Source organism: Triticum aestivum, chromosome 4D (assembly GCF_018294505.1).
Source record: "Triticum aestivum cultivar Chinese Spring chromosome 4D, IWGSC CS RefSeq v2.1, whole genome shotgun sequence".
Taxonomy (NCBI): Eukaryota; Viridiplantae; Streptophyta; class Magnoliopsida; order Poales; family Poaceae; genus Triticum; species Triticum aestivum.
The window spans coordinates 359,440,831-359,461,055 of record NC_057805.1 but is presented as its reverse complement, the minus strand read 5'-3'; the positions used below and the strand labels follow the sequence as shown (position 1 = coordinate 359,461,055).

Genomic DNA, 20,225 nt, shown 5'->3' with positions numbered 1-20,225 from the left:
TGATGGCAGAGAGGCTCTGTTTGCTATGGAAAACTGTGTCTACACAGCGAGCCCTAGGAGTTCGGGAGCAAACTCCCCTGATTGTCAACGATACAGCCTGCAGTCAAAAGAAGGTGAGAATGACAAAGGCATCCGGATTAACTTTGATACTTGGATGTCTCAATTACGACAGGCAGTGATGTGGTTCAAGCCTTCAGGTTGATAGGTAATTGGGCTGTTGCATCGAAAGGGTGGAGTACTGGTGTCTCCGGATCATTGGTCGCTGAAGCGGGGCTGCAAATTATGATGGTGTTGGATCATCTCTTCGAATGACTTTGTTGTCTTTGCTGCTTGTTCTGGATGGGTAGTTCTTTCTTTTGTTATGCATATTCCTTGTCATTTGGTCATCCTCGTCTATGTCACACCAACTATGTAATAGTTGGCTCTGTTTAGAATGTCATTCTCGTCTGGATCACGAGAGTCTGAGCGCTGCAGATGGGTGCGTTTTGGTGGTGTAGCAAGACTTCTTATGAACTATCATGTCTTGTTGTTTATGTCAGTAGTAGTCACTAGTCAGTGTTTCAATGTTGTATATATCGTTGTTTCAAACTGTTTATTGTCTCGAACTACTGGTGGGCTAAATGAGGGCATCACCATTCTCTAGTGTTCAGAGTGTATCTCCTTTTTCCAAGTTATATAATTTGAGCTCAGTGTCTTTTCGATGATGTACACTTGTTTGGGCCAGTGAGGTGTCGTTGAATATGGGCCGAGTAGTAACACAATGCCAAACTGGTCAATTATGACTCAGGCCGGGCTCTCAAAAGATCCTAAAAAAAGGTCGGGCTCTCCAAAAAAGAAAGAATAAGGACTCTTATGCCGACATGTGGGCGCCACCGGTCTTTTCGTGCGCTTGCGCGCCGAGAGCATATTGGCGCGTGTTTGAAATTCAAGCTACCTTTTCATCCCCAATCTCCAGCCCCTCCCCCACCTCTGGAATCTCGATTCCTACTCCAGTTCCCCCAAATCCCCCTCCTGTACTCCTTGTACTCAAGCTCACTATCATGTCGCCGGTCAACGCGGATCTCCGAGCCGGAGATCCTGAGGTCCGCCCTGCCTTCGGTCGCTGCATGCTGTCGCTCAATAGTGGCATGGCAGCGCTTGACGACCAGTTTGTCGGTGCTGATGGTAACCATCAACGGCGACCGGCCTCCCGTCTCACCGGATGACCTTGTCAAAGCTCTTGGCATTGCGCACGGCATCCAAATAAGTGACTTGCTCGTCAAAGTCTGTCCGCCACCGGCTGATTTCTTCGTCAGGTTCCGGACAACTTTCGACTGCAGTCGTGTGTTCGAATCTTCCCGGCGTTTGTTCTGCGATGGCGCACTGGTGAGCTTTGATCAGTGGCACCCAGGATGGGGCTCGGTGCCCTCTGAGCTTGAGTTTTTAACAAAGCTTACCTTCCATGGCATGCCTCGACGTGCTTGGAACAGCGAGTCCATGAATGAGCTTATCAACGACCTTGGAGGTGAGCTCGTAAGTATGTTTGTTCCTCCAGACAGCTGGGCTCTGACGGTTATGGCATGGATGAAGAAGCCTTCCACCATACCGAAGGTGATTGGTGTTGAGATACCGGTGCAGGGACCGGGGTTGTACTATTCGTCGCCACCAAGGCCACCGCAGACCATGTTAGGGATGTACCTGTATCGAGTGTTCGTGCATGTCGAAGAAGTGGTCAATCCATCAATCGAAGTCCTGCCGCAGCCGCTGGTGCTAGGGTCCGTCGACGACGTCCATTAAAGGAGTCAACTTCAGACTTTCCCCGTGTTGCTCAGAACGATGGATGGCACAGGGCCTACTCCATCGCGCGGCGAGGCCACTGCTTCTTTGGGAGAAGAGGCAGGGTTGACTGCCTGGATGTGCTCTAATTTGAGGTAACAACTGAATCTTGTCAGATACTAGTTAAATCCGATCTATGGGTGCGAAGCACTGATGTGCATGTACATTTGATTGTGACCTGTTCTAATTTTGTACCTGAACTTTTTTTAGAAAGGGATGTACGTCAACTTAATGTGCTAGCGGAACTTATTGTGTTGTCTGTCTGTTTTCTTTGCACAACATTCAAGATATTTCCCTGTCATTGATAAAGACGATGAACCGTTATGTACGAGTTCGTTGGTTTCAACATAGCCCTACCCGTAGCGATCCACTGCTTCCATCCTGATTGTGCCGCCTGCGTGAAATTTTTGTATGCAAGTTCAGTGTGCTATGATGTTCTATATGATTGTGTCAACTATATAAGTTTTTACTGAGCATTAGCAATGCATATGGCTGAAAGATGTATTTACGAGCATCGACCAATGGGTCTCTCTCTCTCTCTCTCTCTCTATCACACACACACACGCACACATGCACAAGTGGGACCCATTGAATTATTTCTTTGCTTGTGACAGCTTTTAATTAGGTTCCACTGTAATCTAACTTTTTTCTTAAGTTATTAATTGAGCTCAGTGACTTCAAAAAGTTGTACAGAAGCCTTGTTTGGGCCTTTCCGGCGTCGCTGAATGTGGGCTGAGTAGCCATGTTAGGTTGTACTGTATTACACATGCATTTTTTTTCAACATCAGCAATGCAACTGGGCCGACAGTTGTACACAATATCCGGGTCAACTTGTTATTCTCCGCCCCGCTGGGCTGCAAACTTTTCTAGGAGGTATGCATTAGGCTTAACAAGAAAATAGACTTTAAGAAATAATAAATGGTATGTAATTATAATAACTGGGCAGTAACTATAAAAAATGCACCAAACGCGTAATTAGTTTAAAAGATATATTATTTTCGGAATTTGAAAATTTTAATTTCATTACTTGTTGCACGCGCAATATTTCGTTGGATTTTAACGTAATACAACTTTATTTTGAAATAATATTTAATCTGACTAGAAATTTCGGATAAATATATTTCGAATCCCATAAAAATGTGGGAATTTTTTTGAATTCTGTTTTGAGCGGTTGGTTGAAATTATTAATTGTTGTCCTAGCTAGAAAATGGGCTGTACTTTCAACAAACTGTAAATGGGCTGTAGTAAATTCCATTAGAATTAAAAAATGGGTTGTACATTCTTACAAATCGCAAATGGGCTATATGTTCTCTGCCACACACTTGTGGGCCTTCTAAGTTGACGCGTCCCCTAAAAACAACTAAGTTGACGTGTATGCAAGGCTTTGTCAACAACACACGGTTCTGGTAGCTGTGGCCATTGGATGTCCATCCAACGGATGTCGTGCTTGTTCTTCAATCCCGGATATTCTTACTTTAGCCGCCCAAAAATGATTCCCCCCCTGACATCTGGGGCACACCGTTTCGGAGGCTGACCTATGGGCCTGCTAAGTTGACGCGTACCAAGGGCTTTGTCAACTTAGTCAATATAAACGATTCTAGCGGAAGTGACCGTACGATGTCCATCCAACGGCCATAGTGCCTCTTCAACCTCTGGTCTTCTTGCTCCAGCCGCCCAAAGCAGCGCCGGTCGTGCCGCGTGCTCCTGCCTCCCGTGGCCGGCTGTGATGCCGCGGAGGCCTCACCGCCCCCTACTACTCCCACCGCTGGCCAGGCCATCCCTCTACTCACCCAGACCCCCTATTATTCCGTGGCGACGGCAGCCTCACACCACAGCCGAACCAGTGAACCCTCGTACTCCTCTCCGCGCGGGCTTCCACTGCCGCGTCTTCCCCGGCTCCGCGTCGTCCCCTTCCCAGGCCTCACCGTCGACCACCGCCCTGGTGCTCTCGGCGCGGCGTGCACAACATGGTCAAGGAACGGCTTCCATCGGACATGGACTGTACGTGGAGAGGATGACAGCTGGGTCCACGACGGCGGCAAGGAAGTGCCTCCTTATTACGCGGAAAATAATGATTCCTCCACCTGACAGCAGGGACCCACCGGACGGGCCACCGTATTTCGCGAAAAAAACGTTTCCCCCCTGACTGCTGGGACCCACCGGACGGGCCACCGTATTGTGCGAAAAAACGTTCCCCCCGCTGTTAGCTCGGACCCACCGGAAATGCCTCCTTATTACGCACAAAAAAATGAATACTCCCCCTACTGGTTGGGACCCACCTTGGTGGAGGCTGACTTGTGGGCCTACTAAGTTGACGGGGACGGAGTGCTTTGTCAACTTAGTCAATATGAACGATTCTAGCTCCAGTGACCGTACGATGTCCATCCAACGGCCATAGTGCGTCTTCAACCTCTGGTCTTGTTCCTCCAGCCGCCCAAAGCAGCGCCGGTCGTGCCGCATGCTCCTGCCTCCTGTGGCCGGCTGTGCTGCCGCGGAGGCCTCACCACCCCTACTATTCCCACCGCTGGCCATGCCATCCCTCTACTCACCCACACCCCATGTTATTGTGCGGCGGCGGCAGCCTCACATCGCAGCGAACCAGTGAACCCTCGTACTCCTCTACGCGTGGGCATCCACTGCCGCGTCTTCCCCGGCTCCGCGTCGTCCCCTTCCTAGGCCTCGCCGTCGTCCACCGCCCTGGTGCTCTCGGCGCGGCGTGGTCAACGTGGTCAAGGAACGGCTTCCATCGGACGTGGACTGTACGTGGAGAGGCTGACAGCTGGGTCCACGGCCGCAGCAAGGAAGTGCCTCCTTATTACGCGCAAAATAATTATTCCTCCACCTGACAGCGGGGACCCACCAGACGGGCCACCGTATTTCGTGAAAAAAATGTTTCCCCCTGACTGCTAGGACCCACCAGCTACATCTTCGCACGCAAGGAAGTGCGTCTGGGCAAAAAAATAACGATTCGCCCCCTTGACTGCTGGGACCCACCAGCTACATCTTCGCATGCAAGGAAGTGCCTGACAGTCGGGACCCACCTGGTCGAAGCGTATGTAGCGTTGTCATTTTGGTCGCGAACGTGTACGTACATACTGGTCGATGTAGAGGCGCGCACGTGTCATAGTAGAGGCGCGCATGTAGCATGTACACGTACGTACAGCGGCCAGTGTGCAAGAAAGAAAATACGGCCACGTACGTACATACAGGCAGGGTCTCGAACGCCTACTCGCGCATACGTACGGCCAGGGCTCGTGTACATGGATGGGTCAGAACGGAGAAACTGCATCGTCGTCGTGTTCATGGGGAGCCAACCGGCTGGGTCGGAACGGAATGCGTCGTCGTGTTCATCGGGAGGGCTTGGACGGAACAACCGATGGAAACGAGGCCTGGCGTACCGCAGAATGGAGGAAACGGCCTTGTGTTCGACCGGCCACGGTCGAAATGGGATCCTATTCATCAGGAGGGGTCTGGCGTACCACAAAACGGAGGAAACAGACCTCCTACGGTCGAAACGGGGGTCCTGTTGATCGGGAGGGATGTGGCGTACCGCAAAACGGAGGAAACAGACTTGTGTTGGAGCGCTACGGTCGAAACAGGGGTCCTGTTCATCGGGAGGGGTGTGGCGTACCGCAAAACGTGACTCCACGGGATACTGTTCATCTCCAGCGTCGACCCCCTCCAGCCTCCATGAGCTACTGTTCATCCACCGTCGACCGCCTCCAGCCTCCACCTGCGACTGTTCATCCACGGGCTCCTGTTCATCCAGCCTCCACCGCGCGCTACTCCACCGGCTACTGTTCAACCAACCCTCTCCACGGGCTCCTGTTCAACCACCCCTCCACGGGCTACTGTTCATCCAGCCCTCCACCGTCTATTGTTCATCCTGCCCTCCACGGGGTGGTCCTGTTCATCCAGCCCTCCATGGGGTCCTGTTCATCCAGCCCCAACTGGCTCGATCGATCGGGGCCCTGTTCATCCAGAGGCAACATCACGGGGTCCTATTCATCCACCCCCACCGGGAACTGTTCATCCAAACCCCCCAGCAACGCTCACTGTTCATCCAGAGGCGGCATCGATCGGCTTCAGTTAGCAGCAGTATCGAAGGAATCGCTCGATCGGGTTCAGTTAAAAGCCATCGATCGATCGCTCGGGTTCAGTAACGCGTAGCCTGCAGTGCAATCGCTCGGGTTCAGTTAGAGCCCAACGCCTCACACCCACGCGCGTGCGTGTACGAGAGAAACGCGCATCGCTCGGCCCCGACCACCCACCGTAACCGGGAACACCCCGATATCTTCCTCACCCTCGCTTCTACCATGGTTTTTTCCGTCATGGACGGCCCAAAGAATGTCATGCAGCTGCGTCTCCGGCCCGCCCAGGACGAAAAGCCCATTTTCTGTCATGATTTTTTGTCATAGAAGTAGGACCCCACCACATCTATGATGATACCGGGTTTTGTCACAATTATCGTCATAGAAGTGTCATAAGTATGACAGATTTTTTTTCGTTCGGCCCAAAATGTCACGGATGTGTCTTTTTTTGTAGTGAAGGTCCGTTGGGAGACCCCCTCGTCGTCCCCTTTGGCCTTGGGAGAGTAGGCGGCTGGCGGTGTCTCGCTGGCCATCTCCTTTGAGTCCAACGAGCCTCTTGATGAGGATCGCTGGGAGCTGTTGTGGGCCGGACTGCGATAGCGAAATTAACCATGTCAATACATTGAAATGGAGAGGCTGGACATATGGGTATGCGGGAGTCATAGCACTCACGAAGCAGCTTGAGGCTTGGTGCGGGGGTGTCGCTCCGAACTGCTGTCGACGTCCCACGAGGATTTGTCCGCAAAGGAGACCTTCCCCTTTTTGGGCGTCCCTGCCTCCAGGTTCATGGAGGCTGCCCTCTTCTTCCTTCCCTCGTTAGGGGGAGGGTTGTCCTCCTCCTCCTCATCGTCGTCATCCTCGGCGACGGAGGAGCGGGTCTCGTCTTCGGACGTCGTGTCCGAAGCGCACTTGCGACGGGGGCCACTCCGGACCCCCTTGGACTTCTTCTTGGCCTTCTTCTCCGACGCCTTATAGGGCACCGGCACCAGCATCTTCGCTCAACGCGGGATGACTGGTTCTTTAGGCAGCGGAGCCGGACATTGGATCCGCTTTGCCCTCTTCATCCATTCCTGAAAAAGCAATGACGATAAAAGTTCGGATATCTTCCTTAGAGCAGACAAATAGAGGACGTGTTGGAAACTCACCTCGCTGGCGGGGTGGTTAATATTGTGTCCACGGTCCGAATCTGTGGCTGGCGGTATCTCGTTGCCCTTGAAGAGCAATTTCCAGGCATCTTCATGAGTGGTCTCGAAGAGCCTCTTCAGGGTATGATGCTTCTTCGGATTGAACTTCCATAGTGGGAGGCTTCGGCTTTGGCACGGGAGAATCCGGCGAACTAGCATCACCTGGATCACATCGACAAGTTTGACATTCTTGTCCACCATACTTTGAACGCGCGTCTGCAGCGCTATCAGCTCGTCCGGCGAACACCAGTTCGGGCTCTTCTCGACCCAGGAGGTGAGCCGCATGGGAGCGCCGGAGTTAAATTCGGGCCGCGGCCCAGTTTGTGCTGCGGGGTTCTGTGATGTAGAACCATTGTTTCTACTAGTCTCCACGAAAGTGCCTTTTGGCCAGGAGACATTAGACAGCTTGCTCACCATGGCTCCCCGCACGCCGCGTGCTGGCTTTCCACTACCTTCGGCTTCACGTTGAAGACTTTGAGCCACAGCTCGAAGTGGGGTTGGATGCGGAGGAAGGCCTCACACACGACGATGAACGCCGAGATGTTGAGGAAAGAGTTCGGGGATAGATCATGGTAGTCTATCCCGTAATAATACATCAGCCCGCGGACAAAAGGGTGGAGTGGAAACCCCAGCCTGCGGAGGAAATGAGGGATGAATACCACCCTCTCGTTGGGCTTCAGAGTGGGGGCGACTTGCCCCTGAGCTGGAAGACGGTGGGCGATTTCCTTCGCCAAGTACCCAGCCGCCCGAAGCTCAGTAATGTCCTTCTCCTTGATGGAGGAGACCATCCATTTGCCTTGGCCTCCGGATTCGGACATGGTCGGATGCTTGCCAGAGATGTAGAAAGGTGGGGACTTGGGCGCTGGAGCTCAAGGATGAAGGGGAGAGGAAGGAGAAGGCGTGAGTAGACAAGGGCGAATTCTTATCCCCTTATAAAGGCAGTGAATATTGAACGCCTTCCCACTCGCCTCAAAACTCGCCTATTCCCAAGGGTTGTGTAAATGGCACGGTTGGGTTACCCATACCTGTATTGATGAGAATCCCGCAATAAAGGGACACGATCTCTGCTTCGACAAGACGTGCCAATGACAATTGCGTCTCGAAACGTGGAACGGCAGACACAAAATGGTTCCAAATTATGACCGGGTGGACGTGATGTCGTGTTGTAAAAAGTTATCAGCGGATTGGACTCGCGGAGTATTATATTCTCTCTGCAGTTGTGTATGGTGTGTGCGTTACAGGTCCGGCTACAGTCATCACATCCGGATACTATCTTGAAGTTCGGAAAGAAGGGAACCCGCCTTGCAATGCCAAAGACAAATCTGCTTGTCGGACTCCTCCTCATTGAAGCCAGATTCAGGGGCTACTGAGGGAGTCCTGGACTAAGGGGTCCTCGGGCGTCCGGCCTGTTAGCCATGGGCCGGACTGATGGGCTGTGAAGACATGAAGACCGAAGACTGCACCCGTGTCCGGATGGGACTCTCCTTGGCGTGGAAGGTAAGCTTGGCGACCGGATATGTAGATTCCTTTCTTTGTAACCGACCTTGTGTAACCCTAGATCCTCCCGGTGTCTATATAAACCGAAGGACTTAGTCCGGAAAGGGAGATACTCATTACCTTAGTCATACAGGCTAGACTTCTAGGGTTTAGCCATTACGATCTCGTGGTAGATCAACTCCTGTAATACTCATATTCATCAAGATCAATCAAGCAGGAAGTAGGGTATTACCTTCATAGAGAGGGCCCGAACCTGGGTAAACATCGTGTCCCCTGTCTCCTGTTACCATCGACCTTAGACGCACAGTTTGGGACCCCCTACCCGAGATCCGCCGGTTTTGACACCGACAATGAGTTGATCAAAGCATATAGTTTTATACATACTTGCGGTGAAGCTTGTATTTACAAGAAAGTGAGTGGGAGCACTACAACCTTTCTGATAAGTATATGTGAATGACATATTGTTGATCGGAAATTATGTAGAATTTTCTGGAAAGCATAAAGGAGTGTTTGAAAAGAGTTTTTCAAAGAAAGACCTCGATGAAGCTGCTTACATATTGGGCATCAAGATCTATAGAGATAGATCAAGACGCTTGATAAGATTTTTCAATGAGTACACACCTTGACAAGATTTTGAAGTAGTTCAAAATGGAATAGTAAAAGAAGGAGTTCTTGCCTGTATTGCAAGGTGTAAAGTTGAGTAAGACTCAAAACACGACCATGACAGAAAATAGAAAGAGAATGAAATCATTCCCTATGCCTCAGCCATAGGTTCTATAAAGTATGCTATGCTGTGTACCAAACCTATTGTGTACCTTGCCATGAATTTGGCAAGGGGGTACGATATTGATCCAGGAGTGGATCACTAGACAACGGTCAAAATTATCCTTAGAAGACTAAGGAGATATTTCTCGGTTATGGAGGTGATAAAGAGTTCGTCGTAAAGAGTTACGCTGATGCAAGCTTTTACACCGATCCGGATGACTCTAAGTCTCAATCTGGATACATATTGAAAGTGGGAGCAATTAGCTAGAGTAGCTCCATGCAGAGCATTGTAGACATAGAAAATTTGCAAAATACATACGGCTCTGAATGTGACAGATGCGTTGACTAAACTTCTCTCATAAGCAAAACATGATCACACCTTAGTACTCTTTGGGTGTTAATCACATAGCGATGTGAACTAGATTATTGACTCTAGTAAACCTTTTGAGTGTTGATCACATGGCGATGTGAACTATGGGTGTTAATCACATAAGGTGTGAACTATTAGTGTCAAATCACATGGCGATGTGAACTAGATTATTAACTCTAGTGCAAGTGGGAGACTGAAGGAAATATGTCCTAGAGGCAATAATAAAGTTGTTATTTATATTTCCTTATATCATGATAATTGTTTATTATTCATGCTAGAATTGTATTAACCAGAAACTTAGTACATGTGTGAATACATAGACAAAAGAGAGTGTCCCTAGTATGCCTCTACTTGACTAGCTTGTTTATCAAAGATGGTTATGTTTCCAAGCCATAGACATGTGTTGTCATTTGATGAACAGGGATCACATCACTAGTGAATGATGTGATGGACAAAGAGCCATCCGTTAGCTTAGCATTATGATCGTTAAGTTTTATTGCTATTGCTTTCTTCATGACTTATACATGTTCCTATGACTATGAGATTATGCAACTCCCGAATACCGGAGGAACACTTAGTGTGCTATCAAACGTCACAACGTAACTGGGTGATTATAAAGATGCTCTGCAGGTGTCTCCGATGGTATTTGTTGAGTTGGCATAGATCGAGATTAGGATATTTCACTCCGATTGTCGGAGAGGTATCTCTGGGCCCTCTCGGTAATGCACATCACTATAAGCCTTGCAAGCAATGTGACTAATGAGTTAGTTGCAGGATGACGCACTACGGAACGAGCAAAGAGACTTGCCGGTAACGAGATTGAACTAGGTATGATGATACCGACGATCGAATCTCGGGCAAGTAACATACCGATGACAAAGGGAACAACGTATGTTGTTTTGTGGTTTGACCGATAAAGATCTTCATAGAATATGTAGGAACCAATATGAGCATCTAGGTTCCGCTGTTGGTTATTGACCGGAGAAGTGTCTCGGTCATGTTTACATAGTTCTCGAACCCGTAGGGTCCGCACGCTTAACGTTCGATGATGATTGGTATTATGAGTTTATGTGATTTGATGTACCAAAGGTTGTTCGGAGTCCCGGATGAGATCACAGACATGACGAGGAGTCTCGAAATGGTGGAGACATAAAGATTGATATATTGGACCATGTTGTTCGGACACCGAAAGTGTTATGAAGAGTTTCGGATAAAACCGGAGTGCCGAAGGATTACCGAAAGCCCCCCCCCCCGGGAAGTTAATGGGCCACCATGAGCCTTAGAGGAGAGAGGGTCGGCCAGGAGGCGGCGCGCACCCCCCAGTCCGAATTGGACAAGGGGTGGGGGCGGCGCCCCCTCCTTCCTTCTCTCCCCTTCCTCCTTCCTTCCCCTCCTTGTTGGACTAGAAAAGAGGGGAACCTACTCCTAGTAGGAGTAGGATCCCCCCCTTGGGCGCGCCCCTTGAGGCCGGCCGCCCCCTCCTCCCCTCCTTTATATATAGGGGAGGGGGGCACCCCATAGACACACAAGTTGATTTCTTAGCCGTGGGCGGTGCCCCCCTCCACAGTTTTCCACCTCGGTCATATTGTCGTAGTGCTTAGGCGAAGCCCTGCGTCGGTAACTTCATCATCACCGTCACCACGCCGTCGTGCTGACGAAACTCTCCCTCGACCTCAAATGGATATATAGTTCGAGGGACGTCACCGAGTTGAACATGTGCAAATCGCGGAGGTGTCGTGCGCTCGGTACTTGATTGGTTGGATCGCGAAGACGTTCGACTACATCAACCGCGTTACTAAACGCTTCCGCTTTCGGTCTACGAGGGTACGTGGACACACTCTCCCCGCTCGTTGCTATGCTTCTCATAAATAGATCTTGCGTGATCGTAGGAATTTTTTTGAAATACTACGTTCCCATCAAGTGGGACAAAAAAGGACGTTGGTTGGCTGCCTGAGTTGCCCAACCGATGAGTTGGCATTTTCATTAGAATTGGATTTATCAGTGGAATTTTATTGGATTGGAATTTTATTAGATTATTATAAGGGTGCATAATCTTTTTTCTGAAAAGAGAAATTTCCGAGCACACTTGATGGTTTCCATACCAATTAATTCCTACTCCCTCCATTCCTAAATATAGGGTGTATAGTTTTTGGCACGAAAATTAAAGAACACATGTGGAGGGAAAATTTCACAAGTTTTGGGTGAGATTACACCTGACTAATTGACATGAGAGTATAGAGGAGCTTGCATGATAGAAGGAAATGTAACCAAATCCCTAAAAAAAATCCAAATGAGTGGTGCAACGCAGTACACCTTATATTTTGGATTTTTTTCTCAAAAATCTATACACCTTATATCAAGGAACATAGGGAGTATATAGATTCATGTTAGGCAGTCCGAGTGCTTCATCTTGGACTACATCTTAGCACCAAAACTGAGCAAAATCTGATGTGGCACCATATTTCATAAGAAAAGAGAGAGTTATTATATTTTAATCCAGATATAACTCTTAGCACCAAAACCAGGACAAATCATACCTTTTCGCTCACAAAACACATTAAATTGGAGGGATTTTTTAGATACGACAATATGATACAATCAATTAGAGGAGCCATATCCGACTACATATTTAATGCATATGATATACCTGAAGATATGATGCATTGGAAGTGTCCTTTTAGGAACATATCGATGTCTTCTTATATGTTTTTTTAGTTTTCTTAGCCATATAGCCGTATTGTTTTTTTAAGTGTTTCGGCTTGCATTTATACAGTTGGGTATTTGACATCTTTGTAGTTGTGAAACATGATAAATGTATCATTTATTGTTGATATACTTATATAAGGGTTACAAAAAAGGTATTAGGATTGGTCTAGTTTTAGGAAATAGGAGCATGTATTTATTCTCAAACGAACTATACATTTGGAACGCCATTAAATATTAACAAGCTATTTTCTCTAACCGGGGTAGCTATTCTTTTCTAATGTATTTAATACAGGCTTTTAGGCCAAAGGGGCAACCGCCGCCGACCCATGTACTAAAACCATCTTCAATGGCTGATTTTGTAGTAGTATTTTTAGATGCAGCAATATGATATAATCAAATAGAGGAGCTATATCTAAATACATGTTTAATGCATATGATACAACTTGAGATATGATGCATTGGGAGTGCCTTTTTAGAAATATATCGATGTCTTCTTACACGTTTTGTTTTATTTTTCTTAGCAAACAAGCTAGATTTATTTTGGCTCCCGAGCTCATCTGCACCCCCGCTCAGAAAAAAATCAAAATAAATACTAGAATATTCAAAAAAATTCCAATTTTTTTGGGTGGTAGATAATTTGACGCGTGAGGTCCGCTCCAAATTTCAACCCATTTGAACATCTGAGCAGCTCTCGGCAAAAAAGACAAAATCAGGGTCTGTAAAAGTGCTTACTGTTCACGCACTGTTCTGACCTAATTTGTCTTTTTTGCCGAGAGCTACTCAGATGTCCAAATAAGTTAAAATTTGGAACGGATCTCACGCGACAAATTATCTATCACACAAAAAAAATTGGAATTTTTTGAAATTTTCTAGTATTTATTTTGATTTTTTTTCTGAGCGGGAGCAGATGAGCCTGGGCACCGAATTGGATATCCGACAATTGAATAGTATTACTCGTATTTACCTATATAAGGGTTGCTGGTTTTTTTTTGGACTTGGTCTAGTTTTAGGAAATAGGAGTACATATTTATTCTGAAACGAACTATATACATTTGGAAGGCCATTAAGTACTAACAAGCTATTTTCTCTAACTGGCATACTAGTAATTAAACTAGCTTTAATTGTCCAAGTTATTTTGAACTAATTGGGCTTTTCTTATTAGGCTAGTTCAATGAATTTTTGTTCTGCCATAGTTGGTAAAAGAAGAAAATATTTACTCATCTTCTGATCTTGGGCGGCTACACATACATAGCATAATCAAACGCACATTACTAGGATTTCTTCATGAACAATGTACGTAAAATTACTATAATCAAGGGAACGACCCCATGATAAGTGAATTACATTAAGCACATGTATATATTACCCTGCAAAAAAGAAAAAAGCACATGTATATATTAGTACAAAAACTAGGCCAACGTTCTTGAGAATATTATTAGTGACTGTACATTTACAATGCTAAAATTTGCAATCGCATGCGTTATTTTGTTGAGCATTGTGCGCCCTCCAAAACCACAAAGGCCACGAACTTCTTATCTAAAAATTATCCGGCCCTGCTGCCCTGCCCCGAAGAAGCTCCGGAATCTTAGCACCTTTTCGAGCATCACCCCTGAACATTCTCCTCCACCAGCACCGCATGCACAGCCTCTCAAAACCCCCGCAAAAAAGAGAAAAAGCCGCAAGAAAATTCGAGGCCTCCCAAATTAATCCAGGGGAAACCCCCTAATCTAATTGTTTCCCCACGTTTCCATTTCGCCATTGCTAAAAACGGCCCGCTAATCTCCTCCCTAAACCCCCCAGCGATTAACAGGGATCGCTCCTCGCGTTCGTGGCCACGAGAGACTCAAGGACCGCCCGGGATCCAACGGCGGCGGGCGCCCCCAGGAAACCGACGGCCCGGATCCCCGCCACGTGGCGCCGGACGGCGGGGTCGCGGAAACCACTCGCGCCTGTAGGAAAAAGGAACCGCGCCCGCTCCCTCGCGTGGGAGGGTGCTGCCTCTCGTTGGATCGGGGACGGGGGGGCAGGTGGACGGCTGCGAGTGGAGGAAGCGGTCGTTGGCGTGTGGGCGACCGGGTGCAGGCGGTGGGCGCGTGGGGGTTTAACAGGGAGCAGCAGGTGGCGTGGGGTTGGGGGGGGTTTAAGAAGGGGGGTTGGTTTTGAGGGGTTTTGGCCAAACCACACCACACATCCGCAACAGGGGAGGGGAGAACCGGAGGAGGAGGAGGAGGAGAGAGGGAAAATAAATAAAAAGGGACAAGCCACAAGAGAGAAGCGAAGGCCAGGGAAGGGAAGCGAGCGAGGGAGGGGGAGGAGGAATAATCCCGCGCGCGGTCGCCTGCCTGTTGGGTGCGGGATCTCACCGGAGGGTTCCGCCGCGGAGCCCCGTACGGTGATCCGGGGCCGGTTGGTGGGGGCGATCGGAGGCCGCCGTGGATCTCTGCCTCTGAGGTGAGTCTGGCCACGGGGTTCCGTCGAATTGTGCTGAATTGCGAGCCTCTGCGCCTGGGGCTCGCCTTCTTTGCTTCGGTTTGGGGAATTCGGGGAACTGGGGCTGCCTGGGGTTTTCTTCCGGTCTCCGGGGACGCCTCAGGTCCATTTCTGCCTGAAACTCTTTTGCTTTGCTGTGATCGGCGGGTTCTGACGCCGGCCATGGGGAGAATTCGGGCAATTTGGAGCGGGAGGCCGCGCATTTCGAGCTGTTCGTCTCAGGCCGCCCCATTTCGGACGAAATTCGCGTCGAATTGCGGGAATTAGGCGCCAAGATCCGATCTGGCGCCCGGCGATTTGAGAATTCTTGCTTGGTTTCCAGCCACTGGGCTTGCTCTTCTTTCCCTCTTTTTTTAACCGACGCGTCCGCTTTCCTTTTGGCAGTTGCTTAATCTTCACGGATTCCGATGCATGTGAGTTTTTTAAAGGCTTTTCTCTTTGATCGCTTGGCGTGCTGGTCTGGCTTGCCCAGCGAATTTATTTTCTTGGGTGCATTTAATACGGCGGTGAAACCATTTCAACCGAAAGATTGTTCTCTCCGCTTACTAGTAATTTGGATCACGAGAGCAAGTACGAATTCCCTCCATTTCCTGTGTTCTTTTGGTGAAACCAATTGGGTTTGGAGCGCAGTTACTTTAAAAAATTCTCATCATTTCGGGCGCTCCACGCCCGGGCCTATCCTCCTGGGGTTTTGGGACTTCAATTTTTTTTGTAATTAATTGCACTGCTAACTATGATCATCCCCTGTTTAATTAATCAAGGGTTTATCCGAGATTTATCCTGACTTCTTGCGGAGATCCCAACGAATGATCTTTCCTTTTTGTACTATAGTAGCAACCACGTATCTTTTGTTGTTATAATTGCTAATGGGATTTTAATAATTTATTTGCAGATCTGTGTTCTGGGACAAACCATGAGCAGCGCAACCACCGGTTGTTAACTCTGTAAATTACAAGCAACCGAAACGAGGCGCAAGAAGAATGGTGTTCCAGAAGAGGACGTCGTCGGAGATGGAGTCGTGCGGCGGAAGCCACGTCGCGGAGATGCCGCGCGTCCCGAAATCCGCGAGGGTATGCCGCTTGCGCCTTTCAGCGTCCAAATTTGGTCTTGCTGCTCCGGTTGGCGAGTCTGACAGCGACGGCGTCTCTTCTTGTTTCTTGAAATGTGCAGGGGAAGAGATCGGTTAGGAAGAAGGAGAGCCAGGGCCAGGCGATGTGCGCGTTTGACCTTCTCGCGACGGTGGCCGGCAAGCTGCTCGATGAGGGCGAGGGCTCGCTGGGGAACATGAGCGCCGGCTCCCCGGTCCTCGCTGCTTCTGCCAAGGATGTCTGCGTGAAGCAAGAGCAGTGCGACGAGGAGGGGAAGCACCTCAAGAATTATGTGATGGACCAGGATAGCTGCAATGAGAGCGCGTTGATCTCCCACATTGCGTCTCAGAGGCTGGCGGATCACCATTCTCGGAAGGGAGAGGATCTGAATGAGGTTCCAAAGGCAAAGTCTGAGGCTGTGGACAAGGAACCCTCCATGATAAGTTGTACCAAGGCTGACTTGGGTAGTAATTTTGGGGCGATCGCGGACAGGTGGTCGTCTGAATCCGTGGAGTCAGGGGCCTTCACCGGGGATGCAGCGGCAAATGTCATGGCATTGGCCGCAGCAGCCTTCAACAAGAACGCCCCTGACATGTACAATCTTCTCGACCCCATGGATGTCGATGTGAAGCCGCCTCCTTTGGTCAGCTCTGACAGCACCGGCGAGATGCCATTATATGGTGGCAAAATTCACAAGTCCGTCTCCTTTCCGAGGGGTCCGAAAGGAGGAGCAGAGTATTCTGTAGATAGAGAGAATGATGATGATGATGATAAATCTTCCGGGTGCACCCATTCGAGCACCGCCACTAACAGGGGCTTCAGGCCCAATTGTACAGCTGACCAAAGTAGGGTGAAGAAGTTCCTCGCCTGTAAGTACAGGAAAGTTGCTCCTGCCAGAATGCACAAAGGAGATCTTTCCTATAGTGGTGAGCATTGGGTCTTCCCACTATACTTTGCCTTTCAAGTAGCACTTCATTGATGACATACATGTTCAAACCAGCTTAATCTCACTTGAATTCATTTTTCCTGCCAGATGCTGACCGGAAGCCTTCTTTCCGAAACAAGAAAATGTATTATACGCGGCAAAGGACCCAAAGGAGTACATTTAAGCGAAGGAAGATGTTGGATCGTCATTCAACTCTAGTATCTGAAGAATTTGCAAAATCAAATGCAAAGAGAACCACAAAGGTTAATGCAAGAGAACCACATGCTGCTTCCTTGGAAGGTTTGTTTTGCTTGCACCTGTGCGTTCCTCTTCAATTTTATTTCTCTCTTGTCTTGTAACTTATTTCGGTGCAACATTTCTTCTGCAGCAAACAAGGGCAGCAACTCAATGCCATTCCATGGATCTTGTAAATCAAACGATTGCCATGGTATGTATAGTACCTTCAACCTTTTTTGGGGTATCCTTTATTATTTGTTAAACAATATCCTTATTTTTTTTCAGTGAAACTTAAGATCAAATCTTTCAAGGTGCCTGAACTTCTAATTGAGATCCCAGAAACTGCTTCTGTTGGTTCACTGAAGGTATTTTCCAGACATTGTGCTCTTGTTTTTTTACTTGTTCATGCGTATAAATAGACGCTGGAAGGATTTCCTTTCCCCCTCAATGATTATTACTGTGGTTTAATGTGTACTTTCGATGCAGAAAACTGTTCTGGAGGCAGTAAATGCCATGCTTGGAGGTGGTCTGCGTGTGGGTGTTCTTCACCATGGAAAGAAAATCAGGGATGATAGCAAAACCTTAATGCAAGCTGGGATTGGTCATGATGATATGCTGGACAACATAGGCTTTTCACTTGAACCCAACTGTACAAGGCATTCATCTCAACTTGCAGCTCCTGAAGATATCGAATTCCTAGAAACTGTTGAAACCACTGAACCCCTAGCAAGGTATGGAGTTATGCTCTAAAATAGTACTAGTTGATTTTCTATAATTTGATATAAGCCTTCAACGTTTGTAACCTGAGCCTGATTGGTGCGATTTATTGAATGCAGGATTGCACCTGCTGACTCGTCTTCGAAGCACGGCGAACTCGATGCCTCACAGGAGCTTGCATTGACACCCTTGACAGCTAATTACCAGGGGAATGATCACGATTCAGTGCACTCTCCTGGGGGCATCTCCTCACCTGAGAAAGCTTCGGCAAACTCGCGAGCAATTGTTCCAGTTACACCTGTAGATTCCAGCGCAGGGGCGATAGTTCCAGCAAACAAGGCGAAGAGATCAGCGGAACAGGGGCAGCGTCGAATCAGACGTCCCTTCTCTGTTGCTGAAGTGGAAGCACTTGTGCTTGCAGTCGAAAAGCTTGGAACTGGAAGGTACACATCTTATTTCCTTATTCAACCTGGCATTGAAAATCTCTGTTTTGTTTCTGACTAATTGTGCAATCTCATGTAGATGGCGAGATGTTAAACTTCGTGCTTTTGATAATGCCAAGCATCGGACCTATGTTGATCTCAAGGTAATTGCTGTCATATACTTTACTTTGACTTTGTAAGTCTTTTCCTGTCAAATTAGATCAAATAAGCACATAGCTGTCACACATTATTAAAATTTTATTTGGCTCGACTATTTTACTCCTGTGGCAAAAGCTAATTTCGGGGTTTGGGCAAGTTGGCAGATTCACAAACAGTTTGGTGCTTGTGGGTTTTAGGTTCCTTACCATGAAGGACAGTCTAACCGTACTGCTTTTCTGTTAGTACTAGAAGATTGTAGTTAGGCTCTATCTTTCTGGAAAACCAACCTTGTGTCCATCCTTATGATTCAGTTAGTGCTGTCCTCACGCATCAACTTTGTTGTTCGGAAGGGTCAAGTGGGCAGGCAATAGTAGCAGAATGGTTCACCTAGAAATAAAAGCAACCTACTCTTGCACGTCAACTAACACCGTTGGGACTTTAGAAAAAGTCTCATCAAAGGATGCGATAGCCTTTCGTTCGTTTACTAAAGCACAAGCTTCTTGGCTGCTCAGAGTTGCGCCTGTAGGCAACTTGACTAGAATCCATTCTTTGGTCAATTTTGATGAATGAAGATGGTAAAGTTTGAACTGGCATGTTCTAACCGTGTCGAAATTCTCATCATGTCAACAGGACAAATGGAAGACGCTGGTGCACACGGCGAGCATCTCGCCCCAGCAGCGGCGCGGTGAGCCGGTGCCGCAGGATCTGCTCGACCGGGTCCTTGCGGCCCAGTCCTATTGGTCCCAGCAGCAGGCCAAGCTCCAGCCTAAGACGCCCCCACTGGCTGAGGCTCGCCTGCTCACCTAATAACTCCCATCTCAGCCAATGGTCTCTTAAGAAACCATTCCAGCTTTTGTATAAAGTCAGTAAGTCAGCCAGTCAGCCCATTCAAAGGAGGTTAAGGAAGATAGTAGAAAAATATATACTACATAAAAAAAGGTACAAGAAGTATTGACCGACCGAAAATTGTTGTAATATCTACTCACCAACTATTCTTTTAAGCCAGGGTTCTCTCTCCTTGTGAATTTAACCAAAGGAAAGGGTATTTCTTTGGCAAATTGTACATGATGATGATGGAAGAAGAAGATGATTCATTCCATGAACTGAGATCTGCAGTGACCACTACTAACTCACAATTCTCTGCAATTGTGCTAAAAAAGAAGAGCTTCAGATTCTTTTGTTCAGTTCAATTCATTCTTTGTTAAGAGGATGAGAAAGGTGGACGGATAAGGAGGGAGGATCTGTGCTCCCCTTTTTCCTATTTTTCTTCTTCTGTTACTACTTAGTTGTACTATTTTCCCTTCACCAATCTTGTAGCTATTTTGATCCCCTCAACATTGTACTTGATCAACTAACAATATTAAAGGAATTTTTTTATGCATACACATTGCCCCCCTTAAATTATGTCTCTGGCATGTGATTTTGTTATTGCGATCATATGATTATTGTACTTACTTCTGAAAGTGATCCTGCTTGGGATCAGGCCGCAGAGTTTATTTATTGGTGTCCTGCGTAAGTACTGCCGCCAGAGGGTTTGATTATTGTAGATTCTTATCCACTGGCGTCAATCATAACACTCATGTGCCAAAAGTTTACCGCTGCCAATGCTGATTGTACTACATGAGTAGTAGTTAGATCTTTTTTTTTTGCGAGGAAAAGCGGTAGTTAGATCTTAACTTGCCATAATTCCTAGAAATAGCAGTGTTCTAAAATTTTCCCGGTTAAGTTAAACATCGTACTAGTATCTTATTTAGCACTA

At 47.8% G+C, this 20,225-nt stretch overlaps 1 protein-coding gene across 1 annotated transcript; it reads left to right on the top strand.

Annotated features, from left to right (window-relative positions):
• The first annotated feature begins 14,613 nt into the window (after window positions 1–14,613).
• Window positions 14,614–19,849, top strand: LOC123097910 (telomere repeat-binding protein 5). The gene is made up of 10 exons (XM_044519758.1): window positions 14,614–14,879; window positions 15,811–15,988; window positions 16,089–16,932; window positions 17,040–17,231; window positions 17,320–17,379; window positions 17,454–17,533; window positions 17,655–17,899; window positions 18,005–18,328; window positions 18,408–18,471; window positions 19,097–19,849. Exons 2-10 carry the CDS (start codon window positions 15,899–15,901, stop codon window positions 19,271–19,273), a joined length of 2,076 nt encoding a protein of 691 aa, XP_044375693.1. The 5' UTR covers window positions 14,614–14,879; window positions 15,811–15,898; the 3' UTR covers window positions 19,274–19,849.
• The last annotated feature ends 376 nt before the right edge of the window (window positions 19,850–20,225 follow it).

What these genes read in the sequence shown, in the direction of transcription:
- LOC123097910 (XM_044519758.1), top strand. Translation starts at nt 15,899, where the DNA reads ATGGTGTTCCAGAAGAGGACGTCGTCGGAGATGGAGTCGTGCGGCGGA. An exon ending in GCGTCCCGAAATCCGCGAGG is followed by an intron (nt 15,989 to 16,088) that starts GTATGCCGCTTG and finishes TGAAATGTGCAG; the next exon opens with GGGAAGAGATCGGTTAGGAA. An exon ending in AGGAGATCTTTCCTATAGTG is followed by an intron (nt 16,933 to 17,039) that starts GTGAGCATTGGG and finishes TTTTCCTGCCAG; the next exon opens with ATGCTGACCGGAAGCCTTCT.